Source organism: Drosophila mojavensis, unplaced genomic scaffold, assembly GCF_018153725.1.
Source record: "Drosophila mojavensis isolate 15081-1352.22 unplaced genomic scaffold, ASM1815372v1 contig_81, whole genome shotgun sequence".
Classification (NCBI taxonomy): Eukaryota; Metazoa; Arthropoda; class Insecta; order Diptera; family Drosophilidae; genus Drosophila; species Drosophila mojavensis.
The window spans coordinates 664,976-686,290 of record NW_025318907.1 but is presented as its reverse complement, the minus strand read 5'-3'; the positions used below and the strand labels follow the sequence as shown (position 1 = coordinate 686,290).

The 21,315-nt window shown below is 36.6% G+C and overlaps 1 protein-coding gene across 1 annotated transcript; it reads right to left on the bottom strand.

Annotated features, from left to right (window-relative positions):
* Positions 1–317: 317 nt before the first annotated feature.
* Positions 318–20,845, bottom strand: LOC6580354 (UNC93-like protein). Its single transcript, XM_002006165.4, has 7 exons — positions 20,645–20,845; positions 3,315–3,629; positions 2,013–2,555; positions 1,771–1,930; positions 1,442–1,709; positions 1,223–1,385; positions 318–559 (listed from the first exon to the last, which is right to left on the bottom strand). The coding sequence occupies exons 2-7, from the start codon at positions 3,608–3,610 to the stop codon at positions 493–495; spliced, it is 1,497 nt and encodes a 498-aa protein (XP_002006201.1). The 5' UTR covers positions 3,611–3,629; positions 20,645–20,845; the 3' UTR covers positions 318–492.
* Positions 20,846–21,315: the final 470 nt, after the last annotated feature.

Genomic DNA, 21,315 nt, shown 5'->3' with positions numbered 1-21,315 from the left:
AAAATATGAAATCATGCGTGTTTTATTTACATCATTTTAACAGGTATTTCTATGAATTTAAAGTGAGAGAAGGAGAGAAATCTAATACATATATATGAGATCTATCTCCTCTCTCACTCAACAGAGTGCCTTAGCAATAGAGTGTAATCTGGCAGGTGCGAAGAAACGGAACGAAACGGAACGGAACGGCAGTAGTGGAAGCAAATATATAGCTCTCGATATGATGCTCTAAGAAATCATTTCTGATGCTATATAGCTCTACCTCCTCTATACCCGGACAACCCCTCTACGCAGAGCATATTCCACTCAATCTTCACTTCAATATTAATGCTAATGCGAAATGCGTGTGTATTTATTGGAATTCATTAAAATACAAATATTAAAACTAACTTATTAATACTAATTACATTGTTCTTAATTGCTCTTAGTGTAGACTGGCAATATCACATGCACGTAGATTAGCAAAGCAAGCGCGGCAGAGTCAAAGATCAATCAGTCACTCAACATGTTCTCCAAGTTCTTTTGCTTCTGCCACACACGATACTCAATTAGGCCGTAACTGGAAATTCATTTTAGAATATTTGAAATATAAAAAAAAATAATAATAATAAATAAAAGTTTAAAAAATAAATAGATAAATATGCTATACTAAAATATTTTAAATAATATAATAATAAATTGAAGTATAACTGGAAATTTATTTTAAATAATTAAAATAAAAATAGGTACATAAATTTATAAAATAATTGGATTCATTTGAATTAGGCCGTAGCTGGAGATTTAATATAAAAATAAAAATTAATAAATAGATAAATAAATATAAGTAAATACAGAAATATTTTAAATATAAAAATTAATTTAAAAATAACTGGAAATTAATTTTCAATAAAAAAAAGAAAATAGAAAATAAATTTTAAAATATTTGGATCCCTCTTAAAAGGTCTAGATCAAAAATTATAAAAAAAAAATAATAAAAATAATAATAAAAATAAAAATTACTAAAAAATAATTTTAGAAAACCTTAAATAATTTTTAAATTTTGTTCAAAGGCTCGAAATTAATTGAAAATTAATTATATAAAATATTATAATATTAAATATATGAATGCAGGTAATTGAATGAGGTATATGAGCTAATAATATTAAGGTATAAATTAAAAAGTGAACAATGTCTAAAACAATCTAGATTATTTAAAAACTAATTATATAAAAATAAAGCTCACCCCACGCATCCCACGACCATGACACAAATCAGAATGATCAGCTTGGTGGATGTGCACAGCTGGGAGCTGATGACGTAGCCAATAACCGAACCCGTGCTCTCCCATAAACGGAAGTTGCTATACGCGGCAATCAGATGGTTGGGAAACAGAATGCCATAAAAAGCTGCAATATAGCGAGTAAGTACTGAGCAACAGCTGAGCTTAAAGCTTTGCGCTTACCGTTGACAACAACCAGCCAGACGCCGTCGCAGATGCCCCAAATGGCCGCAAAGGTGCAGTACATGAGGTAGTCGCCCTCGCGCGCCTCCCAGTTGTACATGTAGGCGAGCAGGCAGAGATTAAGCACGGCACAGATGGCCGCCAGGGTGACACGTCCGATGCGCTCGACCAGGGCGCCCGCAATGCCGGCGGCAATCGCATTGGCCACGCCAAAGCAGATCATCGCAAATCCGATTTTGGAAATGCCCCAGCCGCAGGCGACGAACGACTAAGAGTGGACGTTAGGGACGTTAGCTGTGCGGGCAGCTAAGCTTAAAAAGCTCACTTACGCGTGTAAAGTCGACGGCCAGAAAGGCCTCCTCCAGGCCAATGAACATGGTTATGGGCAGCATGAGTATCTGGCGGCGTTTGCGCAGCAGATTAATGGTCACAGTTAGGAGCTTCAGGCCGGAGATGCCATCCCCAGTGTCGCCGCGATTAACGCCATAGCTGAGCGAGCGAATAATGAAGTAGATAGAGACATATAAATATATGTATGTGTATGTATATGTATATGTATATATATACTCACCGCTTCAGCGAGCTTACGCCAAAAATCATCATAATCACTGCGCCGGCCATGCATGCCAGGAATATGGAATTGAGCAGCTGTATCTGCTCGGGCGCCGGCGGCACTAGGTTGGGATTCACCTCCGCGCTGATGCCGGGGCAAAAGCGAGCGCCGCACAGCTCGCCCACGCGACTTATGCTCGCCTCGAGGGGCTCCAGTTCCAGCTCCAGCAGACTCTCATTGGCCGGCGTCGCGGCGCTCAGCGTCAGCACCGAGGAGGATATCAGATTGCCCCACACCTGCGCCATCTGATAGAAGATGAAGAACAGCCCGAAGAACTTCACCGTGTTGACATCCTTGCGCGACTCGCTGCCGCGCACCTTGGTCAGCGCCTCGGAGACGGTGGACAGGTATGTGCACTTGGAGCACCACAGCGGACCGCCGCCAAAGCCCACCATCAACGCGGCCGGAATGAGCGTCTCGAAGCGCGGATAGAACTGGGCGGCTATGTACGGCATATAGGCGAAGAGGGCCAGGGCCATGGTCAGGCGGCAGCCGAACCAACTGTTGATTAGAGTAAGTGGGAAAGGCTTAGTGTTGGCCATTTGTATTAGCCTGGCCAGCAGGCTGAACGGCCGACTGGCCGACTGACTGACTCAGTGACTCAGTGGCTCAGTGACTCAGTGGGCCAGCTAAGCAGCTGCTTCAAGGCCGGCCATAAATCTAAATAAATCGAGTTAACTGATTAAAGTTGCCAGTGGGCAGCATTTTCTTTTTTTTTTTTCCTTTTGGGGCCAGCGCGCGTGTCCGGAATAAGTCAAACGAGTCGGAAAAATGTGTCGAAACTTGTCCGCCCCCTTGGGCTGCAAACGTTTTCTATAAATTAGCGATTTGTTTAAATGTCAGCCAAAACAAAATGGTCGATAGCCAAAAAAAAAAAAAAAAAAAAGGGCAAAATGTCTATAAGGATGCGCTGAGCTATCAACTACGCCCACTTGCCTCCCCACCCAAAAACTCGCCCGTTGACATTTAGCAGTCAAATGCTTTAGCAAGCAGCCAAAGTATTTACTGCCGACTGTCGCATCTGCATAAAATTGCCATAAAAACGCCACGCAATTGCCCGACATTTATGGCAATGCCGAAAATTTATGGCTAAGCCCCTGCCCCAGCTCCCCGTAGTTGGCACAGCAATTATATGCGACAATGAGATGATCTTAAAGACGTGAACAAAGGATGAAAGCAAAACTTTGAATTTGAATCTACATAAAGCCGAGGGAAATTAATTTCTATGGGGCAAGCAGGTGTGCAGCATGCAAGACTCACCTAATCACAGTCATGGGCAGGAATATGTTCGACAATATGAGCGAGCCGTAGATGACGGCCAGCGTTGTGGTGCCCAGCGCCTTGTCCGCATTCACCGAGCTCTGCAGATTCGAGGTGCCGTGGAAGGCCGTGAAGTGTATCATGAAGGCCAGCCCGATGACGACCACGTTTTTGGTTATGATAAAACGTTCACGCGGCTCGTACAGCCGCTGATTTGGCTTCGTCTCGCCGTTTATGGCAACAGGTGTGCCGTGCGCCACACCTGTGTCCAGGGCGAGCTCCTCGTTGTGCACCATTTCTGTTCTGTTTGATGAGCTGCAAAAGACGAAAGGAAAATATAAAACATATTAAATTGACATTTGAAAGCTTAATATATAATATATATATATATAAAATTTTTATATAATTATAAATATAAAGTATTATTTAATTTATGTTTTTATATTATTTCGTAAATTTATTTATTGGATTGGATATTTATTTACTGGATTATCAAAATTATTCAACTGTCATTTGAAAAATATATTATACGAAAATTAAGTAAAATTTATAAATTATAATTTTATTTATGTTTTTATATAGCTCAATATTTATAAATTTATTTTTATATATTTCTATATTATATATGAACATTGAATTTATAGCAATTAATATTTAATACTTATTTTTAATTATATTTAATAATTAATATTTAAAATTTATTTATAAATATATTTATTTATTTTTTATTTTTAAGTAATAAATGAGAAATAAAAAAAATTATATTGTAATTTTTAATTTGAATATTTTGAAATTAAAATTTAACAATTTTTTTATTATTTATATTTCATTAAACGGAAATGTGAATATATATTAAACAATTTGATTGAATTATTATTTTATTTTTTAATTATTGTAATCAATTATTTTAACGCAAAAAAGGTTGCAGTCTGTGAAATACATAAATTATAAAGAAAACAAATAATTATTATTATTTAAATACCATTAATTATTATATGCTCTATAAATTACTAAAAAAAAATTTTAAAATACGTATTAAAATCTATTTAATAAAGAATTAAAACACATTTATATCAAGTGTCAGCTAAAAATTAAAGCTGAGAAGAAAATCTGTCCTTTCCAGGGTGATTAAAAACTCTTATACAATATACAGCACCTCCGCCCCCCTCGCACCCAGCATCTGCATGTCACATATGTCCAAGGAAAAGCTCTCCATGTTTTCTTAACACTACTAATCCCAAATAATACACAACAACATAGAAAAAATAAACAAACAAAAATTGTAATTAATTGAAATCTAAAATGTTCTACATTTTGCTTATATTTATAAAACGATTTGTCACTCCAGCTGAAATCCGCAGTTTCATTCAATTGGAAGCTATTTGCTCAGCCTTAGCAATAACATTATCCGTTTGTTTTTATTCAAAAGAACACAACTTGAAAGCTAGACGCATTTTCAATAAAGATACCAACGGCAATAGACACTCAACCGCAATACAGTTCTCCGTATCGTCTTGGCATACCCGAACTGCAAATAGAGTTAGGGTATACTCGGCGTGAAATGCTGAGTGGGAAGAGGAGTTGAAGTAGGACAACTATATATAGAGGGAGTATTGGTATATGGGATAGTCAATCGATAGCTCATATCAGTCTGAGAGGAATTTCATTCCACTTCAGCCTCTCGGTCTGCATATTTTAACATCGCAAATCAGCTTTGGTCGGGGTATATTATAGTCAATCACTGGCGCGGCTTATTTGGCAATAACTCTGCGGGCGTCACGCCCCCTTGAAGGCGAGAGTGATATAAATTTCAGCGTCCTTGCCAAGAGTCGACGTGAAGCCCGGTCCTTGGCTTTGCTGTGCTGCAGAATCAAGGACGCAGCACGAAGGATGAAGGACGAGCGACTCAGTCTGCGACTGCGAGTGCCGGCTGTAATCCTTTAGGCAGAGCCGCAGCACGTAGTCCGGGCTTGGGCACAAATTTATGCCTGTCTACGCCCACACACTGAGGGAATGAACACGAACACACACACACACACAGCAGCAGCTGCTGAGGGTGGGAGACAGCCTGTCGTAGCCAAGGTCTCTGTCGACTGCGCTCGACTTGTTTGCATTTGATTTCGCGATGCCAACGACACTTTGGCACAAATTTAGCACCTTTGATAAAGTTAAAGGTTTGTTTGCCAGCCGCTGAGTGCCGCCCACTCCACACTCCACACTCCCCCTCCCCCCACTCTGTGATTTAGTGGAACGACTTGATGGAATTGAATTTCCTGCGCCGCCCGCCCGCTCACTTGCCGAATTGTTTTCGAAGATTTGCGGCACGATGATAAGCGGTTTAAATAATCAACTGAAATTGTTTCGGCATACCTAGAGGCGTGACAGCAACAAATATTAATTGCTTCAATTTAAAATCAGCCAAAAGTTGAATTAATCTACAAATGAACTCGCCGAGTTTCCCAACTGAGTTGCCGCACTCTTGATAGGCAATTAACTGGGCCCAGTCTCCAGCCTCAATGCGTCAATCACTCCTATGAGCCATTTCCCAGCCTCGCAAGGAATTTTCTCTCAAGCCCACATTAATCATACGCAGCGTTGATCGATTAGGGTTTGGCAACTCTGCATGCAACTAATTGGAATCAGGAAGTGCACTTAGCACACGTCACACTCATCAGTTGCCAATGAGTCGCATCGAATCGAATCGAATCGACTCCTCAAATACACTACAGACACACATTAATTACACAAATACGTGCAGCTAACTACCTCTGGCACATTGTACGACATCAATTCATTAGGTTCCTTGAGATGCCATGAATATTGCGAACAGGTGAGCAGTAATCTGAAGTGCCTTGAAATACTTGAAATCTAGCCATTGAAACTGGTATTACAGGGTATATTGGTTTCCTTAAAATGTATGTAACTGGTAGAAGAAGGTATGGCAGGCAACATAGGGTATATATGTTCTTGACCTAAATACATCCAGCCATGCCTGTTTGTCGCTCTCTTTGCTTGTTCTTCGTTCGTCCGATTATCCGTTCCTCAGTTGTGCTTCGTATGCTCGTTCGTCTGTGGACATACGTTTGTCGATTCGTCCGTCCATTCGTTCTTAGTTCATCTGTCCTACGCCTGTACGTTAATTTGTCCGTCTATATGTCTGTCTCTTTGTTCCTTCTTCTTTCGTTCTTCGCTTGTCCGTCTTTCATTCAGTTCAGTCTTCGTTCGATCTTCGTCTGTTCGTTTGTCGACCTGTCAGTCATCCGTCCGTTCATCAATTCATTCATCCGTTCATTTGTTCCTCTATTTCTTTATTCGTTTGTCCACTGTCCGCCTAGCCATCTGTTTGCCTAACCATTCCATTTGTCCCTTCTACGTTCGTTTTTCGTCTGTCCGTCTGTCGTTCATCGGTTCCTCTGTCATTCTGCAAGTTTTTTTCGCTTGTCCGTCTTTCATTCAGTTCAGTCTTCGTCTGATCTTCGTCTACCCATTTGTCGTCCTGTCTGTCATTCGTCTGTCCGTCCGCATGTTCGTTTGTCCGTCTATCCATTTGTTCATCTAACCTTTCCATTTGTCTCTTCTTCCTTCGTTCTTCGTCCGTCTGTCATCTATTTAAGAGTTTTTCCGTCTATCTGTGCGTCCGTTCTTCGATAATTTTTCGTCCATACGTCTATCGACGAACATTCGTCTGCTTGTCTATCCGTCTGCCCGTTTGTCCGTTCTTCGTTCATTCTTCGTCTTTCCGTCTGTCGTCCATAGGTTCCCTTATCCGTCCATTCGGCTGTCCGTTTGTCCGTTCTTCGTCTCTCGTCCGTCGGTCCATTTGTCTACACGCCTTTCCTTCCGTTCCTATCCTCTCATCTCTCCATTTAAACCATATAAAATTTACATACTCGATTCAATATTTAAATACTCTGCAGCAGCTTAGACTTTATCTTTCGTACAACAGTGCTGAGCATGAAACAAATTAAAAAGCTTAAATGATTGAACCACAACAATAACCCACACCCGCACATACACACACGCACACACGCACACACACACAATGACAGCTGGAGTGACGAAATTGCAGCCACAGGACAACATTAAAGAAATAAAACTTTTTATGGTTTGTTGACAGCTCAAGCGACGCATTCATAAAATTCAAGCAACGCCTGCCAATCGGCCAGCGGCTAGAGAGAGAGAGAGGGAGCGAGAGAGAGAGGGAGCGAGAGAGAGAGACAGACCCTCTCTGTCTCGTCTCGTCCATCATCTAAATGGAAATCAGGCATAATCACCAAATGGAGAGGCAAATATGACAGCAATTTTTCTATCTGCTCCGCAAAGTGTCGCAAGAAACAATGAAACTTGGAGCTGGACCCGGGCTGGACCCAAATCCAGCCTAGGGCCAAGCGACGCTCTAAATTTATGCCATAAAATGGCAAAGCAGCGTGAGTGCGTGTGTGTGCGTATATATGTGGGTGTGTGGGTGTGTGTCTGTGGGTGCCCGATAACAATATTCTTTTTCTTTTTTTTTTTTATGTTCGGTTTTTATGTGGCGCCCGAGTAATTTTATGAAATTATTGCCCAGGCCAAATTTGTGGATGCATTTTGGCCAGCAAGCGCATGAGAATCGAGTAGAAATAACAAACATATATATATATTGAGTAGCAATGGAAATACAGCCGCTGATTAGGCTCCAGTTGCATATATATAACTTATTTCCGCTTTGATTAAGCCAGCGAGAGGAGAAGAAAAAGATAAACACAAAAACAGGCAACAGCAGCAGCTGGCCAACAGCTAATCAATCATGGGCCAACTCAAAAAGAAAAACAATAACAAGCGAAAAGAAAAGGGAGAAAAATGAATCCTAAATGGCAAGGAAAAACAAATACTTTGACTTATGGCACGAAGCCCAACAAACACGAATTATAGGCGACCCGAAAAAAAAAAAAAAAAATGTCGGTAATTATGCCTACAACTTGGCACTCAGCCGCACATGTTGAGTTGGGCAAGCAGTAATGCCAGTAATTAACTATAGATCTGTCATACTTAATACAAATACAATGTATGTATGTGTTGGGGTTGGGGCTCAATCAAGCAACAAACAAAACAAACACAAATGATTCGAGTACTTCGAACGGAGAGTGGCTCCATTATGCGCCTGGCCAGCTCATTGGCAACAACAACAACAAACAACAACAAAGCACAAATCACAATGCACAATTGATGAGGGTCCACAACTATTCGCGGAATCTGCACACCTGCCGCAGCACAGCTGAGCTGACAAATTGCGCAACATAATTGCTAATACTTTCCCATAGTATCTACGATGGAAATACCTAATCAATTTCAGCTAACAAATTACGTTAAAAAAAAAACTAAAATGTTTCGAATGGATATTACATTTCTACATATTGTTTTAGCTATATACAAATAGGATTGTTTTGTAAATTAAAGTTTTATGATGACATTTGCTGACGCTTAGAGAATAGCGAGTTTCTGTCTCGCTCAAAGTTGTTCAATAAATGTTTTGTTAAGCATTTATTTTTTTTATGTATAGCAACTCGTTGCGAAGTGTTTTGTGTTTTTGGCAAACGATTTGCTGGGACTGAAAAAAAAGTAGTCGAAAATGTTTTGATGGCGCTGGCTGACAAAGAAAAGGGTCTTGGCAGCAGCGGAATGATAACAATGGCAGCAGCGATGCGATAAACAGAGCGACTAGCTATTACCCTGTAATCTAAGTTATTTGCTGATATTTATTTAAGAGTGAAGTTATTGAAGGAATAAATTAAGTGAAACAATGAAAATAATAAATAAAAAAAATAAGTAAAATAAATGAAATTAATTATTAAATTAAAAAATAATAATAATAAAAATAATAATAAAAATAATAAGAATAATAATAAAAATAATAATAATAAAGATAATAAGAATAATAATAATAAAAATAATAATAAAATCAAGAAATTAAATACAGAAAAATTAAAAAAAAAGTAAGTAAATAAATAAAATGAATTTAATTATTAAAAGCAAATAATAATAAAAAAAACTTAAAAAATAATAATTTAATTATATAGAAACGTAATGAGACATAAATAAAATAAATTTAAAAACTAAAAAGAGGTATATATAAAAAAAAAGAATATATAAATAAAAAGAAAAAAAAAAAAAAAAAAAAAAAAAAAAAAAAACAAAAAAAAAAAACAGTTATATAAACAATAAAAAAATTAAAAATTAAAATTAAAAAAAAAAAAGGTAAAAAAGGTAATATACATAAATACATCATATTTATTGGAAAATTAGTACAAGAATTAAACATTTAGATTTTTTTTTAAATTTATATTAAATATTTGAAACAGCCTTTTGCTACTTATGCTTGTATTTATTTTATAATATTAATAAATTTTCAGATAGGCCAAACAGCCTGTCAATTGCATTCCTTATAGGCATTTCAAGTATAATTTTTAAATGACTTGAATAGCATAAAAAATCGTTAAATAAAGTCAACCTCTTTTAATAATACTTAAAAAAAAAAAAGAATGTATGACATAAAAAGAAAAAGAAAATGTTTTTCATATTTGACTCTTGTTTAACTAATTTTTACTCTCCGCCTGATTTGTGACTACATTTGATTGGCAGACTTCAATTTTCGGCTTATTGCAGTCCTCTGCCATAAAAGAGTTTTTAATATTGCACATCAAAGAGGCGAGGGCCGTCAGCAAAGGTAGCTGGATGCAGGTGCAAACGAAACACATCAAAGCAAACAATGGAAACTTTTGTTGGCATTTCCCCCCGAAAAATAAAATACAAATACAAATGAAAAACAAGAGCTGAAAATAAAACGTTTCTTGCCATGAAAACTTACATTTTGTGCTATCGGGGCGGGCCCGACACGCCTACTGAACACAGCGATATGGCAAGAGAGCCAAGAAAGTGGGCGCGCAATCAGCCTGGGCTGGGGTTATATGTAGAACAAAGTTGGCTAACAAAAAAAAAAAAAAAAAAAAATTAAGCCAAAAAGTTTTTAGGTGCAGCTTACCAAAAAAAAAAAAAAAAAAAAAAAAGAGTGAAAAAATAAGAAAAAAGGCAAGTAATAACATTGCAATGGGGCATAGCCGACTGTAGAATACTCATTCACGAAGCAAATGCTTCCCAGGTCTTACTGCCGATTAGCCACGCCCTCAACTGGTACACTGCAATTCTTTAGCATATCAACGGCTATGGTTTCTGAGAGTGAAGAAAAAGAGGAGTATAGCATATGTGAAGCATTTCTCTACCTTTACACAAGACAGACGCACAGACGTATTGACGTGCATTTCATAGCACCCATATACTCATTTTACTCTGGTGAATGAGTGTAGAAATGAAAATGGAATACAATTTTAATGGCAGCACATCGAGGCTGAGGCATAAATCTTGGCGATGCCTGCGCTGCGGCTGCTACAGCTGTGATTCCTCACAGCGAACTCCTGGGCGAATTTTGTTTTATTGGCCACTGAGTAACTCGGGCTAAGTTGTTATGAGCCCAAGAGTACGTACGGACTACATGAATCATGTTGCGCCCGCTAACAAGAGCTAGCGAGAGAAAAAATGTGTAAGAAAGCGTTTAAGCAAGATTTATTAAATTTTTTTTTCCCTCATTATTTTGCAAAGTGCTGAAAATAGAGAGGAAGTCAAGTGCTGTTAGTTTAGTCAAATTGACTTGACTTTATCTATTCCTTGCCTCACTGTGCCCTAACATATGATTCTGTGACTCGGCGCTGTCAAAACTTTTATTGTTGCTTTGAGTATGCGATAATTTAGCTTATGTTTTGCCATTTCCTAATGAGCCATGCCCCACTTAGTGGGCGAGCGTTTTATGGAAGACTCTTTCAGCAGCCGCCAAGAAATCAATGCGCACTCACACGCACGCACACTGTCGCCAGTCAAGTCGAGTCAATCATAAATTTATAATGTCTACAAAACCTATAAGCATTTTATGCTTATCACCGAGCCGAGCCCGAAGCAACTTGGGAGACTGCGCGCTGGGTTTTATAGGCTGTGTGCGTTTAACTTCTTTTTTTCGGAACTTGGGCATAACGGAATATAAACACACAAAATGGTAACGCAAACGCAAACGTAAACGTTTTTCATTGCTTCAGCGGAATTTGAAGGCCAATAAAAATGACAATAATAACAGTGATGCGACCCACAGGCAAATCAGGCAGACTCGTTTATTATGTATTTCAATCAAATGAATTCAACTCTTGATTTAATGTGCCTTTTGCGGGCTTTCGCTTAAATTTCAATAATGTTGCCTAGTTTTGGAGCGCGCGCACACACGCACACACGTGCTGGCGCGCTAACAGCTGTAACAACTCAACATAACAGCGCGCTGTTAAAATTTCCCTGCTCTCTGACTCTGTTAGTTGCACTGTTGCACTAACAGCCTAAGAGAGTTTAACATGGGCCTGTTGTGGGCGCACGTACAGAGCTAAAATGCAGCATGACTCGCTCTGTCAATTTCCTTTATCAAACTGATAAGCCGTTTAACAGAGAAAAAGTTGCCTGCTGGAGTTTTGCATGTTAATGAGATTTAAAGTCGGCTTTAGTGAAGCCAGTGAATGCAGTGAGTTGTTGCAAGAGCAGGATGGAAGATAGAAGGAAGACGGTTGTGATTTTTTATATATTTCATATATCAATTTTATATATATTTTTTTTTCATATTTACTATGAGATTTATGGTCGAATTTATTCAATAAATCCAGTGAAATAATAAGCCACAGGACATAAATATTTATTAAACTCAAGATTCTTATTTTATATTATAAATGATGGATATGCTGATTTTTTATAAATATTTCTGTCTTTGTTGTTTAAATTTTATAAGTAGTAAGACAGGCTTACAAAAAAAATAAAAAATAAAATAAATAAATAAATAAAATATAAATAAAAATTAAAAAAAAAAAAAAAAAAAAAAAAAAAACAAAAACAAAACAAGTACATATATCAACAAAAATCTCTATTAAGCGCAAATTTATTGAATTTTTTATTTTTATTATATTTTTTTAATTTTTTTCATAACACAAAAAATACAGAATACTGTCTATTTATTAAATTCAAAATTGAATTATGAATGAAAAAATAAAAAAATCAGGAAATCTAAGATGTATATAAATTTTAAAACTTTATATAAATTTAATACTAACTTAAAGTAAGGTAATGAGTAATAATAATAACTTATATATATATATATTTTTATATATTTTATAAAAAGTATTTGCTTCAAATAAATACCAAATCATTTATAAAACTTAAAGACTTGAAGCGTATAATTTTTCTATATTTTTTCATTTACTTTACCCTTTATTAAAAATCAATTGAATTGATTGACTTTTTAATTCTCCAATTCAACTTGTCTCAACTCAATTATTCGCACATTTAAAGTCAAATGGTGCCAAAATATGGCTCGTATCTAGCGGAGCAGCAATTCCTTGTGCAAAATCACAACGAGGCAGGCGCTTGGCTGCCTTTTGGCACTTGGCGCTTGGCATTTGGCATGCAGCTTGCACGAGGGGCGTCGCATAACCGTAAAGTGCACCAAGATGCATTTGCAACAAAGTTTGCCGCCGACTCTATATAAGAGTGTGCATGTGTGTGTATGTGTGTGTGTGTGCGTGTGTGTGTGTGTCGAGTGTTGAGTGCATTGTTGATCCCACAACTAATTTGCACGTTTGCGAAGTTTGGAGCTGGCAACAAAGTATAATGAAAGATAAGCTGGGCCTGCGTCAGGAAACAAAAGCGACGCTGAAATGCTAACCGGTAACGGAAATGGGAAAATGTGAAAATGCGAAAATGGCAACTCACGCATTTGGAAAGTCGAATACGTTTGAGCAGGTGCTTCGATTAAATTGCAAATGAATTGAGTATGCCAAATGTCAAAGCCATTGACATTTCAAGCAACTTGTGGCGTTTGCCAATTCGTGCAGAGGTGGGGAGAGGTCGAGGAGGAGGAGGCGGCCAGGCTAAGGCAATTTCAATTATTCTGCTCAAAGTAAGTCAAAATGGAAACATAAATGCATAAAAACCAACAGCAAATGCAAATAAAAACGAACAAAAAGCAAAATTTAAAGCGAATGCAAAAGGCTTGCAAAATCCAGATCCAGCTAATAGGCCTTAGCCATGTGCGAGCACACAGGCTAATGCTCAGGTGGCCTCAGGCAAAACCTGTCAGGTAAGTGTGTAGAAGACTTTTGTTAACACTCGAGCTAAGTGGGCCAGAAAATGTCAAGACTTTAGCTCGAAAGTTCCCTCAGAGCTAAAATTCGAGGTGAGACGTGGATGATGCATATGCAGTTTAAATATCCTGCAGCCATAGAATGTGGGTCTATAGGGTAAACTGGCTATGCAAAAAGAGATGTAACAGGCAGAGGAAGGCGTGGCAAACACCATGAAAACGAACTGTTGCAGCTAATTATCCTTCCTTCTATCCTCTGTTTGACTTGATATATTAAATGCATACTCACACAATCACATTATGTAATTATTATATATATTATATACTCATACGCGCATCAAATTATAGTGTTGAATAGAAATTTTACTAATTAAATAATTAAAGTTCTTTTTGAAATGAAACTCAAGCTAAAAATGTTATTTTCTCTTACAACAAAAATCAAAAGATTCCTGCGCTGAATGCAGTTATTTTTAATATGTAACATTTTCGACGCATTTTGCCCTTCCCCCAAGTCCTTTCACACAAAATTATTTGAACTGCAACAGACTCTTGCTATGACAAATAACTTCAGCTGAATTTCATTTATAAAGGCTTCCCTCACTTTCATATAACATTTTTCTATTCATTCATTTGCTCATAGAATTTTTTCAAATTTTTGTTGTTTGTAATATTTTTTTTTTTTTTTAATTGTTATTATTTTTGGCCCTGACGTTCTCTTTTGAATGCAATTCTATTCAATAAATGTTAGAGTCACATACAAAAAAAACATATAAAAACGCCAGAATAGCTGCGGAGCTAGATTTTGACTAAAATAATGAAACATAAGCTTCATTCAAACAAACAACTTTAATACGTCTTAAAGAGTAAAATCAACAATGATATTTGAAAAGTGAGATTAAATGATATTATAAAAGATATGAAAGTAGACGGATGTGTGTTAGAGGCAAAAATAGATCTGAAATGAGACTATGAACTAAGAGTTAAGGACAAGTATGAGAATTTCGCCAGGGAAAGCTGCGGTCTAGCAGGTTTTCAAGTGGAGCTCTTTTATGTCGATATATGGAGGGATGAAGAGTATGAAAGGTAAGTGATTGTGCTTGTTAAAAAAACACAGTTTAGAAGAAGAGTTCTTTCATAAATAAATTTCCATAGTATAACCCAATCACAGAATATATAATATAAGGCAAAAATGATTGTAAAATCAGCTTTATGCATTTTTCAGGGTATCTCTAAGTTAGGAATTCCCTACCAGAACACACTTTCTTATTCACATCGAGCTTATAAACTCTTTCAATAAAACATAAGCTTCAGGTAGGTAGAGCTGTGACAGCCAGCCCTAAGTCGTGCGCTATTATTTCTATTATTATTACAAATATTATTAATATTATTATTGTTGACAGGAAGCCAGCTCGACGGCTGCTCTGCGTGGCATTATAATGACGACACACTTCAGATGACCATTGAGAGCATTTCAGACAATCGTCATGGCAATGGAGTTGAGTGCAGCAGGAGAAGCAGGAGCAGCAACAGCAGCAGGAGGAGGAGAAGCAGCAGCAGCAGGAGGAGTGGCAGCTCGTATCAGAACAGAAGGCAAACAATAGCTCAATTGCAGTTTGTCGTGCGATTCTCTTTGCACTGGCGAATGATGGTGCTTAAAGTGACTGTTTGTATGTGTATGAGTGTGTGTGTGTGTGTATGAGTGTGTGTGTGTGTGTCATGCATGTTTGCATTCGCTGAAATGCACACACCAAAAGTGGCACATACATCATTTTATTTTTTATTTGCCAAGTACTTCCGCTTTGCTGCTCTTTATGTTGCCTATTTTCTGCTCGGCATTCTTCACTCACTGACTGATGGACTGCATGAGTGACAGACAGATTGACTGAATGACTGACTGACAGATTGTCAGACATGCATTGTGACTATATTTATTTTGACATGCATTTTTCTACTTATTTATTTTATTTTATTTTTTTGGCTAAGGCATCTATTTGCTTGACTCTGTCCCATGAACAATATTATTATTATTATTATTATCTTGGAATAGCTTCTTCTTTTTTGCCAATCAATATAACATCCTACAAGAAAATATATGAAATTATTATTTAAGCAAAGTTTTTAATATGCTTTCGGCTTGTTTATGACTTGTCTAATCTCTCGTAAATAGCTTCGGGTTCTTGCCTGGTTTTGAGAGAATTTAACACGTTTCACTATTTGCTGCTTTTGAAACTCGATGCTCAGCAACTAATGCTATTTTAATGTACTTCTGCATTAGGGAAGAGATAGTAGAGAACCAGCAATGTGTGCTGCCGGATTTCATTATTCTGCACACATTATTATGAGAAATATGCATTAGAGTTGGTAAATAAATGTTTTTATATTAAAAAAAAATAAATAAATAAAATAAAATAATAATAGTAGTAATAATAATAATAATAATAAAAATAATGATAATAATAATATATATATTATATAAATGAATTTAATTTTCCAGCAACTCAAAAAAGTTTTTAGAAATCAAATTAAATTTAAATAAAAAAAAAAAAAAAAAAAAAAAAAAAAAATTAAAAAGAACTATAAAACATATATAATCGAAATATATGTATATATTTAATATATTTTAATTGGTTTTTGAAGAGGCAGATGTGAATCATGAAGAGCTCCGCAATTTAAGTTTAGTCATAAATTAAAAGCATTCATGATAAAATTATGAATTTTAATTTTTAATTAGCGCCCTTCACTTGACCCTGACCTGTGCTTACGCCACAAATGCCCTTTCCCTTTTCCGTGTATTTTATATTATTTTTTATTAAATACATTTTTTGTTTGTTTGTTTGTTTGGCATTGAATGCAGTTTACTGCAGCAGCTGCCTGAACTCCCGACACTTGCGAGAAAAAAATCGCAGCTGTTAATTGCAATAAAATGCATAGCTGCAAATGCATGAGCCCCTAGGCTAGGCTGCTGCGCAGATAGGGTCAATATGCTACAATGGCTAATCGACAGCAGGCGGAATGAACGGTTTTCGTAATTGGCATTAAATATGCAAAACAAAGCAACGGCAGCTGCCTCAGTTCGTGAGGGAAACCAGTCAACTATAGTTGCCGATGCTGATGCAATTTCGCTGATGCCAATGATCATTGAGCCATAAGCGCAAATTAGACCGAAAAAAAAAGAAATGTGTCTGCGGTGTTGAAATCCCCAAGTGTTGTTTATAGCAAATGGCACCAAAATGTTGCACAGATTGCAATATGTGACACAGGGAGGAGTGGAGTGGGAGGCACAGGGTGAAAGTGGGGGCAGATAGTCAATTTTACTTAGGGATGAGAGCGCGAGAAACGCTCTGCGTCACGCACGCAAAATATTGGCAAGGCAAAGCAAGCGAAGGCCATAAAAGCCAGACTATAAAATGATATTTGATACATAAAAAAAAATAATATTAATAACTGCATAAGCTGTCTAATCTGTATTTATGACAAAAAAAAAAAAAACTTTGTCTACACTCGCAAAACGAGTAATTCAATGAAATATATCAATGCCAATTGATATTGTTTTCTGGCCTAAAGTCATGCGGAGCATTGAAATATTTTGCTGGCACACGCCCTTCACTATGTCTGCTCACGAGAGTCGTGCTTGTGTCGTAACTTCATTCGCATGAAAAGGCAGCAGCCAGCACTTGCCACATGCTGCACGCGAAAAAGTCGATGGAATAAAGTCTGACGGCCCAGGGTCGATTCGTTGGAATGGGTCGCGACACTGCTGCAACATGCGTGTAAGTGTAATTTGGAGCCAATGTCATCTTTACCCCACTTGCCACCTGCCACCTGCCACCCACCACGTATGCTGTATGCCGTGTGGCGTGTGCCGTGTCTGTGCGTGATATTCAAGTAACGAATCACACTTTGCGTTTCCGTTTCGCATTTTAATGAGATTCTCGTAAGCGTGCGGTAGACCGGGTCAACGAAAGGCAACCAGACCTTATTAAAGTAGTAGCATTCAGAATTTATCATACCATCAGAAAATCTTATTATGCTTCTTCAATGAGAGTTTAACTTGAAAAGAGTTGAAAGCACTAAAAATTTGTTTAATGAGTGTGAAGTCTATTTAACATATTTTCATGTTAAGCCATTTTAAGTACTTCATTACAAGAGACACGGAAAAGAGCAGTACACATATGTAGTTGTATGCATGCATGTTAGCACACTCTCCTCACGATCTTATTACACATGTGATTGGTCGGCTTCTGATGTGTGTTTACAGCTTGAGAGTTTCTTCGTAACGAGCCTATACGAATGTCCTATGCAGTCATTTCGCTCTCGTTCAGCAACACCCGAGACTACGTTCGGCAACAGCTATCGTCGTCTCTCTCGCTCTCTCACGTCGAATGAGAGTTAGAGGATAAAAGCTCAGCTCAGACGCAAACTCATTTGGTTAAAATATGTAGTCACACTAATACAACTGCACCAATAAGCAGTTGCAATAGCCCTTGTTAAAAGAGTTAGAATTACCTAACTGCAGTGCACTGTTAAGAGACTCAGGCAATCAGTCATGATTAATTCTTGTAACAGTGTGTGTAACCTACAGAGTCTTCTAACAGCCACACTTTACAGAATTGATAAGTTCAGCAAACAGACGGACAGCAATTTAACAGAAGCGTGTCATATGCATATATGCAAATATATAAAAGCTTTAAATAATGAAGAACATATATTAAAAAACACTTTAAGTTCCTATTTCAAAAATAGATTCAGACATAAACTTAAAAAAATCAATATTGCCACGCCAACCGCAGTTCGGCAGACTCGGCTAATAAATTATGCATTAACAATTAAATAGATTACTTTTTGAACGAACACGGGACAACAGCACTTAAACTTCTTTCTATCTTTGTCGCTCTCTTTCTTTCAAGCTTGATTTGTTTTTATTTTTTGGCTGTTATCCACTTTGGCATCGTCCAACTAAAGTTTGCCACTTAAATTGATTGCAAAATTTCGAAATTAATCGCAATTATTTAACCGCACTTAATTCACTTTCACTTTACTTTAAAGGCAATGGAAAAACTTTCAGCTCGAGAACTTTGTCTTCTCGACTAAATTTAATGCCGTCCGCTGCAAGCGAAAAGAAAACCATCAAGGTCCCACGCCCACCGCCCACGCACATTTCAATTATCATACACACTGTGTTCTGGGTTTTTTTCGTCATCTTTTCTCGTTGTTTTCCTTTCGTGTTTTTCCCACTGCGCCACGCCCCGGCCGTGCTGCTTTTTGTGCGAAATGTTTGTTTAAGGCAAAAGCCATTGAATCATTGGGAAAAAGCGTCTTTTACTCGATTAAAAACCGACTGCATTTAATTAAAGAATTCCAATACAATATTCATTTACGGCCCGCCAGAGAATTATTTAATTATGAAATACGAAAAAGTCAATTATTCGAAAGGTATTGACTGCCTGATTCTCTGCAAAGAAGCTATACAGTTTCTCAATTGAATTGTTAAATATTTAATTAACTACATATGTATGTAAAGATAGAGTCGATTGGTCGTCTCAGTTGAGCTTTCACTTCGTCCACTGACGTTTAACGAGCCTATCCGAATGTGCCATGTAACTATCTCGCTCACACTCAGCAACACACGAAACTATGCTCGGCAACAACGATCATTGTCTATTCCACTCTCTCACACGGAGTGAGAGTTAGAGGATAACAGTCTGAAATGAGAAGAGCGCAGCTAACACGCAAGCTCACTTGGATAACATTTTACACTCTCATATTATAATACAATACTACTCAATCACAGTCTGTAAATAATAATTGAATTTATAATTGAATATTTCAATATTCAAAAATCTATTTAAATCTTAAATGATTAGTTCATTTATGTTTTATTATATCGTTATAAAGTTAACTAAATAAAGTTAAATATTTATTTATCTAATTACCTAAATGTAAAAATATTTCTTTCTCAGAAAGTTACTATAAATATCTACTTTCAGTTTCCTTTTTTTTAAATCGTATTTTACGAGTCAAAGATACCTGCTATAAAAATGCCTTAAATAACATTCCCAGCCAAAGTGGTTTCTCAACAACAACGACAACAACAACAATAAAACCGAATACGAATTGCTAATATTAACTAAGGCTTAACAATTCTGTTGAGATTAATGCAAATTGGCATTCACACATGAAGGCGTTACAAGCTCTCGACCACAGAGTCCGAATCAAATATGGAAATGTAAATCAATAAAACACGTGCACATTGTTGAGGTTGGCGGGGCCCTATATCTTGACATCTCATTCAGATTCATGTGGAATATTTCAGATTGAAATCATTTGATTTGCTTCCGTGTTGGTTCTGGATCGGTTCATAATTTAGATTTTGCATATATTTATATTAGTTTACTCTCACTCGTTGCGTATACGTGATATTTGAGGTTTGCCCTTTGAAGTCCGAATTATTTATTAAATTTTTACTAAGATTGATTATTATTTGAATATATTTATATAAGTTCTCCACAAAATTCTAATTACATTTAAATATAATTTTAATTTATATATATTTAAATTAATTATTGTCAGTTTTAATTTAATTTAATTTAACTTTTATTTTTATTATTATTTTTTTTTTTATTATAATTATTTTTATTTTTATTAAGTATTTGTTCTTTTTATTCATTTGTGTTTTTAATATTAGCTGATTACAAATGAATTAAAAATTATTGAATTTTTAATATAATATTTTTATTATTTATTTTTACTTATTAAATTTTTATTATTATTATTATTATTATTATTATTATTATTATTATTATTATTATTATTATTATTATTATTATTATTATTTTTATTTTTTTATTTTTATTTTTATTTTTTTGCATTTCATTATAAATTTTACCACAATGTCACAACTCTTGTATTATTTTTTTTTCTTCTCTATTATTATTTAATTTTTATTATATTAGTTCTTAGTCAGTAATAATATTTCCTTATTTTACTTTAATTTTATTAGTTTTTTTATTGTACATTTTATTTGTTTACTATTAGTATTTTTTCTTTTTTTCTTTTCAAATATTTGTTCACTGGAACTAGCTTCAATAACCTGGCTTCCTTTATTTATTAAATCACACTTTTTCAAGCACTTTACCTCAGATGGACAATGAGCAGAATCTGCACTCTTCACTTGGTATTTATTGACAACTGATGTCAAATATTGAACTGAATGATAAGACAAGAGCTGTGCGCGCTCTGTGCTGCTGCTGCTGCTCTCGCTATCTCTCGTTCTGTCTCTGTCTCTTTCTATCTCTCGCTCTGCACGCGCCGTACTGCTTCGCTGTCGCACGCTATTCGAACTGAGCTGAAATCTTAAATGGCAAACTTCTAAATATGAAATGGCATGGAAATGAATGCGACAATAACGGCAAGAGGGCGTGCTAGCTAGCCAGTCAAGCAGTCAAGCAGTCAGTCAGCCAGTCAGCCAGTCAGCCAGTTAGTCAAGCATTCAGTCGGCCAGGCCGGCAAATCGAGACAGGTTTTGGGGGCAGGCGGGCAACCCCTTCGTGCGATTGACAAATCGCCGGCTCTGGCTTCATTTGTCTTTGCGTGACGCTATTTAAATGTTTATTCTTATTTTACATTATTTTTTTCATTTAACATCTTTAAGCATTATTGCAGTTTTATTTGACTTTCCGCCTCTTCCTTTAGAGTGACACCTGTTGGGCGTGGCAAGCTGAGAACTTGGCACCACTTAGCGAACTTTCCGCCAGCAGCAGCTGATGCTAACCACAATTTGCGGTTAGCCGAGGGCTGCAGCTGAGC

Excerpts from the sequence above, each read along its gene's own strand:
- LOC6580354 (XM_002006165.4), bottom strand. The coding sequence starts at position 3,610 with ATGGTGCACAACGAGGAGCTCGCCCTGGACACAGGTGTGGCGCACGGC. Across the intron at positions 1,931-2,012 it reads GGCGTAAGCTCGCTGAAGCG|CTATGGCGTTAATCGCGGCG; the intron begins GTGAGTATATAT and ends TCGCTCGCTCAG. Across the intron at positions 1,710-1,770 it reads TGGCCGTCGACTTTACACGC|TCGTTCGTCGCCTGCGGCTG; the intron begins GTAAGTGAGCTT and ends GTCCACTCTTAG.